This window comes from Pseudopodoces humilis, chromosome 7, assembly GCF_049639895.1.
Source record: "Pseudopodoces humilis isolate 2021_Gansu_Grassland_sample_001 chromosome 7, ASM4963989v1, whole genome shotgun sequence".
In the NCBI taxonomy this organism is placed as follows: Eukaryota; Metazoa; Chordata; class Aves; order Passeriformes; family Paridae; genus Pseudopodoces; species Pseudopodoces humilis.
This window is the reverse complement of record NC_142206.1, coordinates 29,025,305-29,043,727: the sequence shown is the minus strand read 5'-3', so window position 1 is coordinate 29,043,727 and position 18,423 is coordinate 29,025,305. Positions and strand designations below refer to the sequence as shown.

At 39.5% G+C, this 18,423-nt stretch overlaps 1 protein-coding gene across 11 annotated transcripts in view; it reads left to right on the top strand.

The window, feature by feature from the left end:
- SMOC1 (SPARC related modular calcium binding 1) overlaps positions 1–18,423 on the top strand; it is a 160,479-nt gene that overhangs the window by 89,759 nt on the left and 52,297 nt on the right. For all 11 annotated transcript variants that reach the window (XM_088057977.1, XM_088057978.1, XM_088057979.1 and 8 more), the window contains 2 exons: positions 3,472–3,571; positions 6,102–6,149. In XM_088057977.1, coding sequence (XP_087914103.1) covers positions 3,472–3,571; positions 6,102–6,149 — 148 coding nt within the window. The remainder of the gene's footprint in view (positions 1–3,471; positions 3,572–6,101; positions 6,150–18,423) is intronic.

Here is an 18,423-nt window from a genome sequence, read left to right as displayed (position 1 = left end):
CCAGGATTTGAATTTTGGAAAATTTTGGACATTTTGGAAAATTGCTTGGTGATATGGAGCAATTTTTCTTGGGTTTGTCCGTCATGTTTTTTGTCCTTCAGTTGAGACACAGGTAAGATGTTCTATCTCTCCATGAGAAGGAGCAGTGTACTCCTGCATGATCAGGGATTTGGCTGCTTGCACTGCTTTAAAATGTAGCTGGATTTTTTTTCTTTTTTTGTTTTTTAATGTAGATGTTAATGAGGAATCTGTTTAAGATCTCAAATGATTTGCAGGTTTTATTTGTCTGATTTCCTATTATGTAACTTACAATGTTCAGGCTGTTGGACAGGTGTATGTTAATCTGAGATACCAAATTCTGTCATGTGCCTTTCCAGCAGTAACAAATGTTCTGTAGCTGCAGCTTGGTTAACAATCAAGTTCATTAAATATATAAGGTTATATTTTAGTATATAAGACTGTGTTAGTGTTTATCTTTAGAAGACTGAGAGCCAAAAAAGTCAAACACACTTTTTCTAACATGTATTTTGATAGAGTCAAAACTCAGTAACTGAAGATTGGATCTGTGCAGTAAACATCTGTCATGCTTGCTTACTTACTCTTCTGATAAGTGTTTAAAGATCTCTCTACTTTGGGAATAGGATGAGAATGAGGTTGAATTTTGGGTTGATGACTGAAATTTTATTTAGAAATAAAAGTTCAAACATAAGATAAATGGAAAATTTTTAAGTAAACCCCCACTTTTTGGATATTCTTTATCATAGGTGCTCTGAAACAGTTGACATTTTATGTTTGTTTACACACAGTGCTTAGAAAAGGTACTAGATCAGCTATTGCCTTGACACTTTTATCAGTGTCATACCAGTCCTATGTAAGTGATGGAGGGGATACCTTCCCTTCCAGCCTTTAAGCTGCAAATTCTAGACTGTAGGCCACTGTTATGACTTGAAATTGTACTGAGACCTGCTCAGGTATCATGGTGAAAGGTAGTGTGTCTCAGTGTGAAGACATTCAGGAAAAACAACTGCACTGATTCTTGAGATTTCTGAACTGCCCATTCTTCATGGGTGGCTCTCTGGCCTTTAGGATAATGGCTGAGATTTAATTGCAGTTACCTGTAGAAGGGAGGTCCTTTGGTACTGCAGTAAAACTTGTGGTTGTGAAAGTGCTGAGTGCTGTCAGTCTCTGATTTTTTTTTCTTCCTTTTTGTTAATGGCAATTTCTTCCTTTTTTTAATGGCAGCATGGGAGAAGAAAAGGTCATGGGATACTAGTCGAAGGAAGACTAGCATTTCTTAGTCTAGTTATTTACAAAATTACTTCACTTTTTTATGGATGTAATGTGCTTGGCTTGCATAAATGAGTGTATGTAATTTGTAGTTCTCCACTGAGGTGAGTTATATAACATAGTCTTAGTTACTACATCTATCCTGAATTTGTGTCAATATATTTTTTTTGGACTCCTTTGCCATGTACTTTGCTATTTTCTGAAGACTTGGCTAAGGGACTGTTAAGTGACTAACACTTGAGTTTTTTAAATGCTGGGTACACTGGATTTTTTTATATAATGAAACATGGAATGGTCTTGCCCTACAAATTTGAGACCCTATCCTGGCATTTAGCTCTATCTCTTGGTAGGATTTTTACAATTAATAATCAGATGTAAAGATGGCTTCTTGTGCTGTTGGGAATGTAGTCTTGTGTGTGTGTGATCAGCAAAGATAAACACAAACCTGAGCATTTCCATCACATTTGTTTTGAGTGTTCAATTGATTACACTGAGCAATAACAAATACTTCCTAACTTGATCATTGCTTATTATAGTCATAGTACTTCTGAGTAATTTGCAATCAATATTGTGATATATTGAGAGAAGAAAAATGAAACTGCAAATAGCAGTGACAGTGACTGCAATAACATGGGTACATGAGATTACTGTTGATTTTGGCTACTAAAAGCAAATGCTTGAGGCAAAATGATTGATTTGCACTTTAGTAAAACCCAAGATAAACAAGTAAAACCCAAGATAAACACGACGTACCGTGTTATAATTGCTCTTAGATCATGTTTTATGTGATATTCAAAGCCTTTTAAAGAAACTGTCATTAAGTCTCTGAACAAACTTTGCTACCTTAGGGCATTGAAGCCAGCTGTCAGTGAGGGGGAATGACTGGTTTTGCTCTGAAGGGTCCCTAATGAGGGGACTAGCGCAAACACCCTATCACTCTTCTGTGTGAAGAGGACTGGAATTGGAACTTTGTTTCAATGAATTTGTTTGGAAAAAGAGAATGGACACAATTCATTTTACAAGTAAAACAATAAGGCAGTTTCTGAAGTGGTCTAATTTCATGGCTTGTTTTCAGAAATGTATTGAAGGAACCATCTCTAGTTTATAGTAACAGGACTTCTATACCATTTCAAGGTGCTGATGTGCATGTTTAAATACAGCTGAAACTATACTTGTTAGAAAGCATTTTGGGACCTGTTTGTATTTACATAAGATGCCTGTACAATGATAATTTACTTTTATCTCAAAGATGTCAAAGATATCCTGAATTTCATCCCATTGCTGGCTACTTTGAAAGCTGAGGCTTTCATTAGATTTGTTAGGCTGAATGAAATTTTAGTGTGGCTGAATTAGTATCTCCATAGATGTTACTAGGATCAGTCGGCTAGATCAGGACTTATCTATTCTTACTTGAGAAGTTCTGTACCTGAATTAGCACTTTTGATGTCTTTCTGTGATGAAGAAAGGAACTGGGCAGCTCTAGATGTTCTGTTCAGAAGTAGAGATTTAAAATCAATCAAGATGAATTTTATACTGTGTACATTTTGACTCACTAGAACCTTCATAAAGTGTTCTTAAGTCCATGTCAATATGTGAGGAGCAAGCATGTTGGATCTTGCTTCTGCTGTGTAAGTTTGACATAGGGCTTACAGAACAGAATAGGGCTTAAATCTATCTGGAGAAGGTTTGTTAACCAAGTCAGTGTTGCGTTTTTCCAGCCATGGTACTGAGCAGAATGCTTTTGAAATGTCTACAGACGCTGCTCTCAAGCAAAGGCTGTAGAATTTGGGACAGGGTGGCCTTTCTATAACCCAGCTAGGATGCAGCAGGACAAGTTTTTAATAGTAAACACTAAGTGGGATGTAGCAGAGGGTGGAATGAGGGGAGACACAACTTCTGCATTCCCCAGCTAAAGTGTTCTCAGATGATTACTTGTAACTTCTTTTGCCTCCTGAATTTCAGCTACAGGGGTTGGAGTAGGAGAAATCACCTTTCCTGGGATGGGGGGGAGGTGAGGGAAGAAAAGAAAATGGTATCAAAGGTAGTCTTCTGTAATACCTCCTCTCTCTGAAGCATGTGTTTGATACCTCTGGGTTGGGACTTCCAATAAGATGCTGAATTATAATAAAGTGGTTGGTGATAGGAGTGAGAAATGAAATGCCTGCTCTTTGTTTTATTAAACAGGTGCAGTGCCATACCTACACTGGATACTGCTGGTGTGTGACACCTGATGGCAAGCCTATTAGCGGCTCTTCTGTACAGAACAAAACTCCTGTATGTTCAGGTACTGTGGGAGTGGCTTCAGCAAATACTAACTTCATAACCAAAGAGGGTTGGGGTGATTGCATCCTTTTGAGAGAGCCTGATCTTTCCAGGTGACTTGGCCAGTTTACCCCACTTAACACTGCCCTTTGGACTTTGGCACATCCACCCTGCAATTAGGATACAGACACTACTGCAAGTGAAAGGAAAACTACCAAGGTGACAACCTGTGGCAGCCAAGGCAAGAGACAGTGTTGCTGTGTACACCTACACCAAAGATTTGCTGAAAAGATGGGATAACTTTTTTCTATGGGCCATATTCTAAAGAAATGATTCTTGGGTATTTTGCAGGACGTGGAGTAATTTTTTGTATAGAGTGATTTCAGTTAGTTCATGAAGGTGGTTCTCTGCAAAACTGTCAGTTTCTGGGGTCCTGCTGTTATAATGAATTTGGGTCTTTTGACTACGTTGCTTAGTTTAGGTTCCCTGTGTTTGTGTCTTGGGGTGGGCAGCACTGGGCTTGCACCACAGCTCACAGGAGGGATGTCCAGACCCAGGCTGTTACTCATGTTTATTATAACTCATGTTATGTGTTTCTGGTCACTCAGCTTGACATGACTTTTTCACCCAGCAGTTTATTGAGACCACATCCACAAGTTTCTTTAAAATGGAGTAATGTTGTTTTCCTTTCTTCTCCACAGCATTCAATATGGTAGTCCATGGCTCAAGGGGAATGAGATGGGGCTCTAGATTTTCATATGGCCCTGATCAATAGTGGTCTAGCTTCGTGAGCTATGGTGAACAGTGCTGCTGTGACAACACCACAGTAAACACAGGAAGGGTTGAGAAGCTCTTCTGTACTTTGGGGAGAATTGGGAGAATTGAAGGACAACACTAGAATTGTACTGCCCTTCTCACTTTCCTCTCTCCCCCTCAAAAAAATTAAAGAAGGAGAAAAAGGCAGTAAGCATAGGCGTGTGTTTCTAACATGTTCAGTGATGCCAAATAAGCACTGCTGCTTATGTTGCTTATGCTGCTCAGGCTTCATGCTCTACAATCTGCACCTCAGGGGTTTTTAGTATAGTTCTTCTCTCACACCTTGCAATGTTTGCCCTGTAGGTGGGAGCATGACGGCAATCAAACTGTTAGGATTTTGAATTTTTCTCACATTATCTGGTGTCCTCTTGGCTGTAGGGTGTTCTGTGGTGATAAACAAACATAAGTGACTTGCATAAGGGTTTGAGTTGAGTGGGAGAGCTGTCTGAGAACCAGTGAGTCAATGTACCTTGAGAAGATGCTTAGTTTTTCACAGCCGTGTGGAAAGAAAAAGATATTAATATCCTATTTTAGTAGAAGGTGCAATCTTACAGTAATTTGGCTTAAACCTTTAGAATATGACTTTGACACCCTTTCCATTATATCATTTGGTATGTTTTAGACTCATACTGAGTCTGTTGTTGGGTAGGGTATGTTTTAGACTCTTATTGATCTATTCAGGTAGTGTTGTGCTGTTTATAAAATCATGTTGCAGAAAAGTTAAGTCATGCTGTACTGGAGGACACAGATGTTAGCCATATGATGACTAACATTGAGTTTGTGCTTACTACTTGTAATTCAGATCTGTGATGAACTGATCTGCAAGTAAAAGTGTCCAAGCAATACTTTACCTTCAGAGTTTGTCTTGATCAGATTGTTGGGTGTGTCAGAGCTACCTTCTTTGAAGCTGACTTTTGATCCATGTTTCCTGAGTGTTCTGTAATCACTGGAACTGCTTAGTAATGGTGCATGGAAGAATCAGTTCCCTGTGAATGAAGCTATTAAAAAAACCCCAACAAAACAACAACAACAAAAGCTTGTCATAGATTTTTATACACTTTGGTAATGGATTTATTTGAAAAGCTTTTATTACCTGTTCAAGTTGTAGTAGAAAACTGTGATGAAGCCCTAAAGCAGGGTGCAGAAGCAGTTGTAGAATCATACATGCTATGTGAAGCTCTTAGTAAACAACCCAAGATGTGTTCTGTTCCAGTACATGCTGGATCTTATTCAGTGTCCCATTTCAAACAGCTGGGGATGTTCAGGGGTTGGTTGAAATCCATTTCCCGCAAACTGTCCCACTTAATCCCCTTCCTCTAGAATACTGCGTTTGCATTCCCTGCACACTCTCCCCATCTGCTTTTGATTTGTTCTTCCTGACATTTGCAAATGAAAGAAGTGACTCTTAATGATCTTTCCTTCTTGCCCTTGGATTTATTCCAGGTTTCTTACTAGCATGATGCTCTGTTGAGGTCTTTCAAATCGCTAGATCCAGCTAGTAAAGATTTCTTGTTTACCCTTATCCCAATTTAATGTCTTAATGCATAAAACTTCCTTATACTTTTCACACTGGTTGAAGCTGCAGGCTCTCTGAGTCTTAAATGGAGCTGTTGACAAGTAAAATAGATGCTTTATGGGTTGGGATATTGACTGTATTAATGTGGTATCATATGCTCTGTGTGATCATGCAGCATCTAAATTGATGTCTTTTTTTCTTTTTTTTCCCTCTCCTTTAGGTTCTGTAACTGATAAACCATCAAGCCAGGGTAATTCAGGAAGGAAAGGTGAGTGGAGTCCTGTGCTTCACCAGCTTGTTTTGTAACAGCAGCTGCCCAGCCAAGTCCCTTAAGATAGCCCAGAACCTGGGTTCCTAACCAGCTCCGGGCTGCAGGGGTGAATGTGCCACTAGAGCTCCCCTTCAGCAGGGAGTAGTAAGATGACTGTTCTGCTCCCTGTGCAGTAGAAAAGGGTGTGCTCTGCTCTGAGTTGAAGTACAAGATTGCTGAACTTCCCAAAGGAGTGGCTGGTTCAGAATAATCTCGGCTTGTTCACCTTGAAGTAACATACTGAGCATTTCTCAGTAAAATCCCTAGAGATTAGGAAGGTTGTCGGTATGATTTGTACTCCAGGAAACAGGAGTGCCAATGTCATGGTTTGGTTGTGGCTTTGTATGCATTGAAAGGTGGGTTTTTTTAACAGTGCGTAAAACCCTCTGGCCAGCTGGAGCAGTGCTGGATTAAACCTTAGCAGTGCTTGGAAACCTCACAGGCATTGATTCTTCTTTACACTCCTGTCTTTGGTCCTTGCCTTTCCTGAGCAAGGCATTAGATGGGTCATTGCTCTTCTCCTGAGTATTCATTGCTTTTCCCTGTGTCCTCTGGTTTGCATTCACTGAAATGGTTTGGGGAGGGTTGACCACTGAGGTATACACTGAGGAGCAGTCAAATACATCTTTAGGCCTTTTCCACACCCTAATTTTCAGCCTTTTTCCCCTCTAGCTGCAGTTGAGAGTCAACTTTTGAGTTTGTCTCCGTACTCCAGGAAAACTGTGCTGAATGCATCCTCACTTCTGCTGGTGAGGATGAAGGCCCTTTTCTGACAGAGGTTCCTGTTCTGATAACTGAAGCAGGATTTTTTTGTGCTAACTCTCTAATCCAGTAATTCCTGACACTTCAAAACCAAGGAAAACACTGACTTTGATGCTGATACTTAAATTTGAGGCACACCTTCCATGCTGGGAATGTCAGTTAGGTCCTGAAAGCACTTAATAGGGATTTGATCTGTTCAGAAAAGAGATGTGTTTTGCGCATATCTGCTCTCCAGCCTATTGCTTGTATATAATAGCTTAAGAAGAGGCAAGGAGAAGAAATATGCAAGGAAAACTACTTAGCTGAGACTGAATGCTGAAGCCTGTTTCTTATTTTAGGTAAGGATATGTCTCTTTAAACCTGTAATTATGCATTAATGTATAATTGGCACCTGAACACATGGTTATAATTCTGTTAATGCAATCATTGCCAGTCTAGCCTGAAGTACAAGCAAATCAAATAGCTCTTGAAATCTGCATTATTTTTGAGTTATTTGTAGGCTTTTTACCTGGGTAGTCTTGGTCTGTTGTTCTAGAATTCAAAGCAGCTGACATTGGATTTCTTAAGAAACAGTAGCAAAAGGGGAAAGCATCTGAACTTGTTTTTTTTCCTTTAGTCCCTATATTAACTCAGAGGTTGGAACATGCAAAATGAAAACTGTAAATGGTATGAATTAATTTAAAATTTGTAATATAAATTGATTCTCCTTGTTGCTGCCTGTGGCATCCTGTTTCAAGGATGGTATGCTTGGTCAGGTGGCTGCAGAGATGTCCTGTGCAGTAGGTGTCAAAGCGGAAACGTTTCCCTTTGGGCCAACATGCTTCAAGGAGTCATGTCAACTTTCTGTCTCCTGCTGTTCTGAATCTGTTCGTATTTGCTAGAAACTCACACTTAAGCAAGTCTGGCCTTATTAAATCATGTTAGAAGAATACTTATGAGTAGCTATTAATTGGGTCTTTTAAAATCAAGAGGGCTTTTAGAAGCTGTAATAATTTGGTTTAAAATTTGGTGGACATAGCGTTACTTTTTCATCTAGTGGTTAAAATGACTAATCTAAAAATGAATTCTTATCAGTATTTTTTCTTGCCTTAATTTACCTTGGTTAAAAATTCCAGTTGAAAAAGGTCCTGTTGGAAGGAAGCTGAAATCAAGAACAGCCTGGCTTTGTTGATGCAAGGTGGTTGCTGCAGGTCTGGCTTCTCTGAAGACTGATGGCAAGCCAGATGCACATAACCATCTATTCTAGCTGAGTATTCAGACACTTGTTGCAAAGACTGCCATTTGCAAGGTGACAAAAAGGGCAGGATGAGGAGAGGTCCGTCAAGAAACTGGGTCAGTGATAACTTTCCTGTTGTAGAGGCACAGACTGGAAACTTCTGATATCTCTTTGTGCAACTGCCATCTGATTTGGGGGCTTTTGAAATTTTCCCATTGTACAGCAGACTCCTCCCTCTCTCCATACCTGAGTGAGGGTCTTAAAGTCAAAGAGCATATCTGGCACAGAATAGGTACTCTGAGAAAGACAAAGCATAGCTAAGACTCTCAAAAGTGATTTCTTTTTTCTCATTCATACAGGAATGTAAAATATGAGCTAATAAACTTCATGCCTTTCAAGTCTTCAGGGCAGAAAGGTGGAGGCTGCTCTGCCTTAGAAACAGTGTGGATGGGTAGGCTTATGTTGCTGGGTAACAAATGAAGACTTTACTAGCATTTTAGCTCTCCTTTAGAAAAGGCAAATTAATGTCGGAAGGAAAAAAAGGCTGGTTATTGGTAATAACTTTTTCTCCAGATCTTTTGCCCTCTTTTCCTTCCTGTTTAGCTCTGATTTCTGGGGCTCAGGTAGGTATGTTGGAGTACCAGAAGATGTGAGGTAACATAATTCCATTCACAGGCTCTCTCTCTACAGATAAGAAGACAAAATAGCTTTAGGTTCATGTGACTTGCCTTGTAGTTCCAGAAGTGGTTCTGTGGAGCTTTCTGCAGAGAACAAGCAAGCATGCTGGCAAGAGACACTTCTTATTTTTAAATTCCATGCTCTGGTTATCCATATTTACATTGCTGCTGTTGCTGTATGATGTAATGCCAGTTAGTCATACAATTTGCCCTGTAAGGTAATTTAAATCAAATTAAATTGGCACCTAACTTAAAACTTTAAAATAGGCCATATTGATTTGTTCTGTGGCTGAGAAGCGTTCAGTTGCTGGAAGGCAGAGCAGACCTGGGCCTGGGGAGATGGAGGCAAGTTTGCATGAGGTGGAATGGAAACCCAGGCCCTCCAGGACATGCTTGCTTTGTGACTTTGCAGCTCAGACACTTATCACTGTCCTTTTTATGCTGACTTTATCCCACAAATGAAGAACAAGTTTCTAAGAACTTTGCCAAGGAATGTAATTACTCTTCTGTGAGATTAGGATATCCATAACTTGCAGATTTCTGTTGCTCTTTTGTACGTTCTTTTCTCAAAAGGAGCTTCTTGCATTAATTTGCTACAATTGCTGGTTAGTTGGAAGATCCTGAGACACTTGGAAAATGTATGCTGTCCTCTAGAGGTCTGGATCTCCCCAGTCCCTCCCACTAGACATTGTTAATGTTTTAAGAAGCAGTGAAAGGCATCGTTGGAGCCAACGTTACTGGATTTCTTCATTGCCTAAAGAATGCAGACCATTCCTTTCCAGCCAAAGGGAAATTGTGCCATACTTTGAGACAAAAGAAGTAAACATGAAACAAAATAAAGTTTTATTTTCTCTATCTGGGAAGTGTTGTGGTTTTAGCTCAGATTCAGCATGTTGCAATCAGGAGTAGTGTCTTTTACAGTCAACAAGAAGGTTTTAAAAGTAGTCTAGTTAGGAATCAGAGGGATGTAAAAAACAGCCATGTAACTGCTTATCTCTGTAAAGTCACTTGGTCTTCCTTCTTAAAACTAGAAACAGTGAATTAAAAGTGAGTGAAGAGGAAATACATTGAAGTGGGGATACTGGTTCATTAGTGGTAGTTTACTGTTCTGGACACTGTATGATACCATTTTTAAACCAACTGAATGAAGGAAGTGGAAAAGGATAGTTGGTTCAGTAATCTGGGATTTAAAGATGATGCAACTGCAGGGTAAATTTGGGCTGGAGTACCTTTGTGTCAGTCATAAAGAGTCTTGAGTGGTGTGATCTCCCTTTTTCTTTTATTAAGTCTTTAGCAGTGGAAGAAGTTCCAGGTGTGTTTTGACTTGTCATGTTTCCCTATTACAAAAGCTGACAATAGCATCTGCAATTCCCTGAACACTTGTTGGTGAAATGTAAGCTCTGATGGCCCTGCAGAAAGCAAAGTCCTGGTTGAGCTTGTTGTACACTTACTATCTAACTTGTAGACATGACTCTTGTCTGGAGCTGCAAAGAGCTTTCTTCAACGAGTTTTGCAGCCTAAAAGAAAACACTGAAGCAGTTTGAGAAACCTAAGATGAGCAACTTGAAATTCCTGCCAATTAAACATGTAGAATTGGGTTCCTTTTTGTGGGTTTAACTGTCAGAAATTAGTTTAAAGGCAGGCTTTGTTGGCAGGAAAATTCTGGGCTGCAATTGTGGGCAAGTTGGCCCATTCTGTGGCTTTTTTTTGTGCTGTTTTCCAAGAGTCTTACCTCTAGAAAATGCTAATGGCCCAGTTATGCAGCCAACAGACTGAGCAATTTGAATCAGTAATGAGCCATTAGTGTGAGTCAGTAGCGAACACTCTCCTCAGGCAAACCCAAGAGAAGGAGGCTTGTGCTGATGAAAACAAATGGAGCTGCTTGTACCTGGGGACCTGGAAGCTTTGTCTGCTGGTGGTAGGAAGTCAGGTGCAGCTGGCCCTAATTCACCTGCCTCAGCTGGCAGGGAGAGGAGCACATGGCCTCCACAGGGGCTCGAATGTCTGACAGAAGACAGATAATACCTTGACAAAAACCATCAAGCTGAAATGTGACTAAAACGTCAGACTGGGACTTTGGTCTTCACCTTCTCCAGATCATTCTGGATGCAACTAGGTACTGATCAAATCTGAAACACAACTGTGCTGTTAAACAAATCGAGCTTCAACTGTGTCTCCAGCCTCATAAATGTTGAAGAAAATGCTTTGACGTCTTCAGCAGTTTGTGGAGAATACAGGAAAGAAAGAGAAATATTGTGTGGCCTTCATCAATAAGATGAAGTAAATCCAAGTTTACTGAAGCAGTATGAAGTCAAGTGGTGGTTCTAGTTGGTGAGCACCATCTTACGTTTGTTTTTTGCAGAACATTAACAGGTAGCAAGTCTTCAGTGCTCAAACAGTCTTATCCCTTATGTTAAGTGTATATATTTAAATAAAAATATATATACTAATTTGGAAATCGAGATGAAGGAGAACTTTTATGCAAATACCATTTTCTGAACTGTTTAACTTCATCTTGTAATATTTGTAGACCAGGACCTATGTATTTGTCACATCTTTTATGAGTAAAAATATACACATGTGCTGAAAATGAGCACAAACAATTGGATGCTCGTGGATGGAGCTGGGTGTGTAGTGTAGCTACATGGCAAGTCACACTGTACTGTGCACATGTAATAAGTCTGCTTCCTGAAAGCAGACAATTTGCTATGTGTGTGTGAGCTGCAAGAGTGCTGCAAGTCCTTCGGATGTGCAAAAGCTTCATTAGTTCTACCACACACCGATGGTGACAGTTTCTCAGTCTACCCTGTTAAAATCTGATGGAGTTGGGAAACAATTGATGGGAGAAACATGAATATGTGCTGCTTTTCATGAAACAAGGGCAAAAATCTCATTTAACTGAGAAGTTACGGGGAGAGGTTAGTGTAACAAAAGCTGTCCTGCAATAGCTCAAGTGGGCTGGGAGCAAAATTTATGTAGGTGGAATTCGTAGCACAGAAGATTTTGGTTAGCTCATATTTGTATTTCCAAGCAAACTTAGCAGTGGAATGAAGTTTGCTTCCCTATTATAAGAATAGTTCTGTAAAAAATACTATTAAGTTAATCAGTAGGTTTGCCAGCTTGTAAATAGTCAAAGTTCTCTCTGATTCCTGTTGCTATCTCTATACTGTATATCATCTACAAATTATTTATTAATTTCCAGTTATATTTAACTGGAGAAAGCAAGTAAATTTCACAGGTATGGTAGGCTGTAGCTTGCAACAGGACAGATTTTATTAGATAGCAAGAACCTGGCTTTTAAATGGGAATTGCGATCAATATTTTGAGAACAGAGGAATGTAATTTTACAATACTGTGTATATTGGATCACTTTTCCAGAACAGTGCAATGTTCTAAAAAGCACTTAGATATATCACATGAAGCAAACAGATTTTTGAAATATTAAAGTCTAGAACTAAAACCTCAAATTTGTTACATAAATAGTAGAACTAATAGTAGAACTTTTGGTTCCCCACATCATTGCCTTGTCTGAAATAGTTTCGTTTTCATCAAGAGTTTTCTGTGGGCCTCAGAACATGTGTATCAAATTTGAGACTGAAGAAAGTTTCATTGGCAAGTATAAAAAGAAGGCAAATTCTGTTTTAAAGTGTATTTTGTTTGATACAATGCAAGAATTCTGCTTTCATCTATAAAGTAGCGGTTCCAATCGGTAGCTTAGTCTATATAATATGACTTAATAAAATTGTAGTTTACAAGTGTTATTATAGCAATTTACAGACAACTCCTGTCTGTAATGTCTTAAGAACAGCTGTAAAGGTTTTAAAATTATTAAGTCATAGTATTGAGCAACCTGGTGAGTAGATCTAATAAGTAAACTAACAATTGATTAAACAACATCTGTTAAGGCATTATTAACTGTTTATGTGCTATACATGGATTTCTGGTGTCTGATGATTACAGCTGGCAGAGAAATGGAATAAATTTGGGGTCTGTCAGTTGGTTTTGTTGTTAAAATACTTTATGTAAGCCCAAAACCTTTTTTCTTTTTAAGGAGTTGTTGACATTATTCTTCTATGCTCTATAGAATCTAGACATCTGAATGTTAGTGTTGTTTTCTTTCAAATCAGAGTAATGCACCAGGAAATGTGTTTTGTCGTGGTGCAAGTGTTTGGTCAGGGGGCTGGAAGTACTTTCCTTTCAACTTCTTTGCCCCCTGAGCTCTGTCAGAGTTTCTCTATAAGAGAGATAAGCTATGAAATTATGGTGGGAAGGCTTGAATGCATGCAGACCATGTGTGCCCTTAAATGAGGTAGGGAGAGGCTGGAGAGACAACCCAATGTTTGTTCAAGTTCCTGAGATGGCACCTAGGGGAATTAAAGCTTCTTTACAACAGATCTATCTGGATAATAGCTTTCCTCTGTGTGCTCATCTGGACTTTTGTTCAGTGTTGACAGCAAGGGAGCTGTACTGCAAAATGCTTTGATAAAGGCTAAGGACTGGAGAAGTCTTCCCCACAGACCACATTTTTCTGGGCAGTGTCTGTGTCTTTTATTACATGTTCCTGTGCTCAGCTTGGTGTTCAGTTTCTGATGACACCTTTAGGTGCTGCAGCAAAGCAATTTGTGTAAGGACTTGACAGGTTTCATCTTGACTGTACAGCTTCTCACAAATATGCCATTAAATGAAGTGATTCTTAAAATCAGTTGTCTGGTTCATTTTGAACAATGCATCTTTAGATGTCTGACAGTCTGTAACTTGAGGATTGACCTTCATCTTAAAATAAAAATATTTTAATGTTGAGAATGTGTTGTCACTTACACTGTGTACACTGAGATGCTTTATTCTGTACATACGCATTTCCTTCTGAAACACATTAGATCCTTTGGAGGTCCTTTCAGCAGTACTGTTACTGTGTCTGATTGCCTCTGCTCTCCATTCCTTCCCTCTTAGAGAAGAGCTGTTCCTTTGGTTTCATAATCAAATAGAAAACCTCCTTCAGACAAAATTCAGATTCTGGGGTGAAAAAGCTGGAGCTATGTAGTTGGACAGCAAAGTTGTTCTCACTCACTAAAGCTCTGACTCTCCTCTTTAATGATCCAGGGAGGAAAAAAACCTGTGGAAACAAGTAGTGGAAAAACATATATTTCCCACCCCCCTCCTCTTTTTCTTCATTTTCACACATGCAATACAGATATAACAGTGAGGTATCCATTCTCTTTGCCTGCAAGGAAATGAAAAGGCGTATTGTAAGCCCAAGGCTAGTCTGGTTGTCAGCCAGGAATTACTTCTCTAAAGGAGAAAGGGAGAGGGGCTGGCGAGAGAAGAAGCTGGCAATGAGGAGCTAGAAGGGGGAAAGTACACTCTGAGATAGGTTGACTGCACATGGCTAGAGGTGGAAGGGGGGGTCTTGTGCTTCCTCAGTATGCAGGTGTTGGGAGAAAGGAAGGCAGCTTATACACAGGCATGTGTCTGGGGGAGCAGGGTCAAAAATTTAGACTATTTACTTAATCCCTTGGAAAGGCTTTTTTCTCTTCTGTTTTCTTTTTGTGTTTAACAGACTGCTTTACAGGGGACACGTGTGGTAATTAACACATGCAGCTGTAGGGCTTCAGCCATATGTCTGAATTTCAAATGGCCATTGATCTGGCAAATTTGCTGCCGTCTCCAACCCCCCACTTATGGGCCTTGAAGATGTGGGAGAATTTATAGAATCTTTACCTTGAAGAGACCAGAGCTGGAAGGGGAGAGGAGTGAAAGGGAATGTGAGCAATACTGGGGAGAGAAGGAAGAAAGAGTGCTATTGTAATCACACCTTCCATGCCCCTTGCCCCAGCTCACTGTATATTATCAGGTAGCTTCTGAAATGTTTACGAAGCTAGGGATCCTGTTAGTGCTATTTAAAGCTTGCATAACAATTGTTAATTTTTTCCCCTTGTTCAGCAAAGCAGTCCAAGCTCAGAGTCACAATGTTGTGGGCATTTCAGATGTGCTCCCTTTTCCACAGCTGCAGATATCTGGGCTCTTGCACAGCCTAGAAGTGACAAGGTGGTAGTTGATTGTGGACTTTGAGCAGCCTTTCAGGAGAGGTCGTTGAGGAGGGGGTGTCTGCTGGTCTGTGTGGAAACAGAGAATACTTCACATCAAAGCAGAGGCTCCTGAAAAAAGAAAAGTGATACATTGTAAGTAGAATAAAACCAGAAAGGCTTAACTAAACAATCATAAGGTGGTTGTTTCTTTTTGCCAGCAGTGATCAGGCAGCTGTTGACAGTGCTATAGAGCTTTTTGCAAACTTTGCTCAAAGTTTGGGGCAATGTCAAGTGCTAAAAATCTTGCTATGAGATATGGTGCCTTAAGCAAAATATTTCTTTCTGTGGAAACTTTTTTGCTCCCTGTTTTATTTCAAATGTCACTCAAGGCAGTGAGCCAAATGGAAGATGGTTCAAAATTAAGATACTGTAGCTTAAAATTCTGCACTACCTGTAATACTTGTAGTGCTTACAGGGTGAGATAAAATTGAGTTCTTCTACCAAGTACGAAGCTATAAAAAAGTTAAGCGTCTCTTCCTCTACTTCTCCTCCTTCAATCTATTTTGAAACATTCTCAGTGCTAGCTATTGCTGATTTCTTGATCTCATCACTCACTCTACAGTGTAAGTAATGCTGACACTTTGGAGGTGTTTCTGCTTTGGATAAAAAAAAAAAAAAAGCCACCAACAAACATTCCTAGCAGTGTGTGCTCCAGCTCTTGCTGACTGCGATAATATTACTGTATAATATTACTACCCTGTTTTTCTGTGTTGTGCTTTTTCTCTCCAGTTTTCCTGTGAAGCTTAGTGCCAGGACTGTCTGGTGTAGCCATGTATTACATTGCTTCTTCTAACTCGCCTCCCTTTTCTCAGTTTATTACTACAGACAGTACTCCTTCTTGGAACAAGACGGCCTAACATCCCTTCTGTGGATTGGCAATAGCTTTTCCAAATAATTTGGTTGTAGCCTATATTGATATGCACTTGGATACAGTTTTTATTACACATAAAAGAGCCTGATTATTTTTTTTTTTCAGTGTTTATTACAAGCTTATTTCCTTTCAATTGTTAATCGCCCTGAAGAATAAGATTGTTTCAATTCTTCCTCTCATCTTCGTTACCTTGATTTGTTTCTGTAGAAAGAAAGGAAGTGCTGGATTTACAGCACTGTAATTGCTGGGTTGTATTTACCACAGCAAAGCTTTTCTATGCTGTTTGACCTGTGAAGGTGTCTGCTGGTCAAAATGAGCCTTGGAGACTCTTTTGAAACTGAGTGCCATCCCTAGACCAGCTGCCATTGGTACTTGGTAAATATGTCATCATTCTTCAGCAAATGTGTTAGGTAGTCATGATTTTTGGTAACAGATAGTTTTTAATGCTGTGTGTTCTGACCAGAACAAAAAAACATTTAGTCCTCCTGATTCTTTTAGCTGTGCCTCCATTTCCCCTCAGGTATGTGTCTAGGCAGGGGCATGACTTTAGACTTCTGAAGTACACCTTAAGCACACAGCTGAATGAAAAATATTCTTTGTTCCCATTGGGAGCCTCTTTCTGTAGCCTGTATGTGTTTTTTGCTTTCGAAGGCATTCCAATTGCCTTCCCAGGTGTTGTAGTTGATTTTTTACACCCTGAAATTGTTGCTGGTACATAAGGAGAAGAGCTACTCTCCATGGTGGTCGAGATTAATTTCTTTAGCTGTGCAGAACATTGCTAGCAGCTGTGAAACATCAGTCTGCAATGACAGGCAGGATGAGATCTTGTCTGAAAACTTACCAGATGACGGAAGCAGACCTGGAAGCTGAGCCGGGGCTCTGAGCTTTGTTCCCCTTCTCCTTTCTAAACAAGTAGTTGGAGTACATCCCTCACCAGGATGGGCTCACAGCTTATCTGCTGCTAGATACTATGTTCTGAAATTATCTTAATTGTTCATTATTATTGTGAAATAACCATACAAGTCAATATATGGCACTTACATGTAGCATTTCTAGGCAAGCTGTTCAGTGGGGCTGGTGGACTCCAGTCTAAAGAGGGATTTTAGTGTTGTCCCTGCTGCTGCATCACTTACTTCAGAAGATGTATGAACAAAGTAAAAGAATTAATTTTGAAACCATGGGATTGAGAATATGGTCATCTTTCAAGGTAAAAGTATTGTATAGTTTATACAGTCATTAAAAAAAAAAGAAGAAAGTTTTGATTTTTAACTTAGTAAAGTAGCCAGGGCAGCAGTTGGATAGAAAAATGTAGCAATACCAGGGAAATAGCCTCTTCTTCCAGAGAATTGCAGTACTTTGTATATGATGGAAGGGAGGAACAAAGCTCAAAGGGGAAAAGGGCTTGAATCTGATAGAGTGGAAGTGGTAGATTAAGAAAAGTTACTTGTATCTTAGCAGCTCCCTCAAGAGCCTTTGAATGGATATGCAGGTTCTTTTAATTTTTTTTTCCTTTTTTTCTCCTCCTCCTGGCAATTTGAGCCACTCTGGGAGTGAACTTAAAGGTTTTGACTTAAATCAAGACAATTAAAATCATCAGCAACGTAGTTGTCATTCTCTTTAAGACAGTGACATAACTGGAGGCTTGGTTCCATAGGTCAGAGCTGATGACAAGGACATGTATTTCTAAGGATGATTTCTTTCTAGCTTAAGGAATAAAACTGCTGTTGGGATTGTTACAGGAAAGTGAGAATAATAAGTCTCTGAAGGTGGGGGAGGGCACAGTGGGGATGATGTCTTCACAGCTTGTCAGTGATTCCACATTGATCAAAAATAAAGCTTTTTATGCATATCTAAACTGAAGATGGTCCCAAAAGTAACCTGACCTTTATTACCTGCTTCATCTTTTTAACAGGTAAGATTTAAATCTGGCCTTGGGCTTTTTTTTTTTTTTTCCTATTACTTCCAAATCTTTGAAGAGACCTGTTTTGCCTTTCAGGAAGGAATTTGGCTGTGAAATCTGAAAACTGTAAAACTGCAATAATGTAAATCTATGTGCAGTGACAGGTCTTCTCCATTTAAGCTTCCTTTCATTTGACTAAAATCTGATGTCATGTTTCTTTAACCCATATCTTATGTACAAATTGCTTTTATAGAGAAAATCATCTCTGTGTTGGAGTTTGCCCTAAAAATGAACTGAGAATTCTAGTTCTAAACAACAGGATTGTGTACAGGTTGTGAGTTACATTTGTATTCAAGCTACCTGTGGGACACTGCTGCTTCTCCAAGCAACACTCCAAGCCTGCGAAATTGGTTAAGATTGCAGTTTACTGTTTACAATTTGGAGAGAAACTGGCTGCAAACTAAGAAATCTTATTTCACAGGTTTTGAGGTTTTGAATCCCTCACTTATTACTCACTAGCACAAGAGAGATCACACAAACTTGTGGCTCCCTGCTGTCCTCCTAAGTTAGTTGATTGCACTATATTGAGGATTTTAGCTTAAGAAAAGGGAGAGCAAAGAGTAAGTCTCAAGTTTGAATTAGGTGAGTGCTCTTAAATAATGGTTTTAATAATCTTAAGGTAGCTTGTCTTCTGCTTGGAAGCAGACCCATAGACTTGAG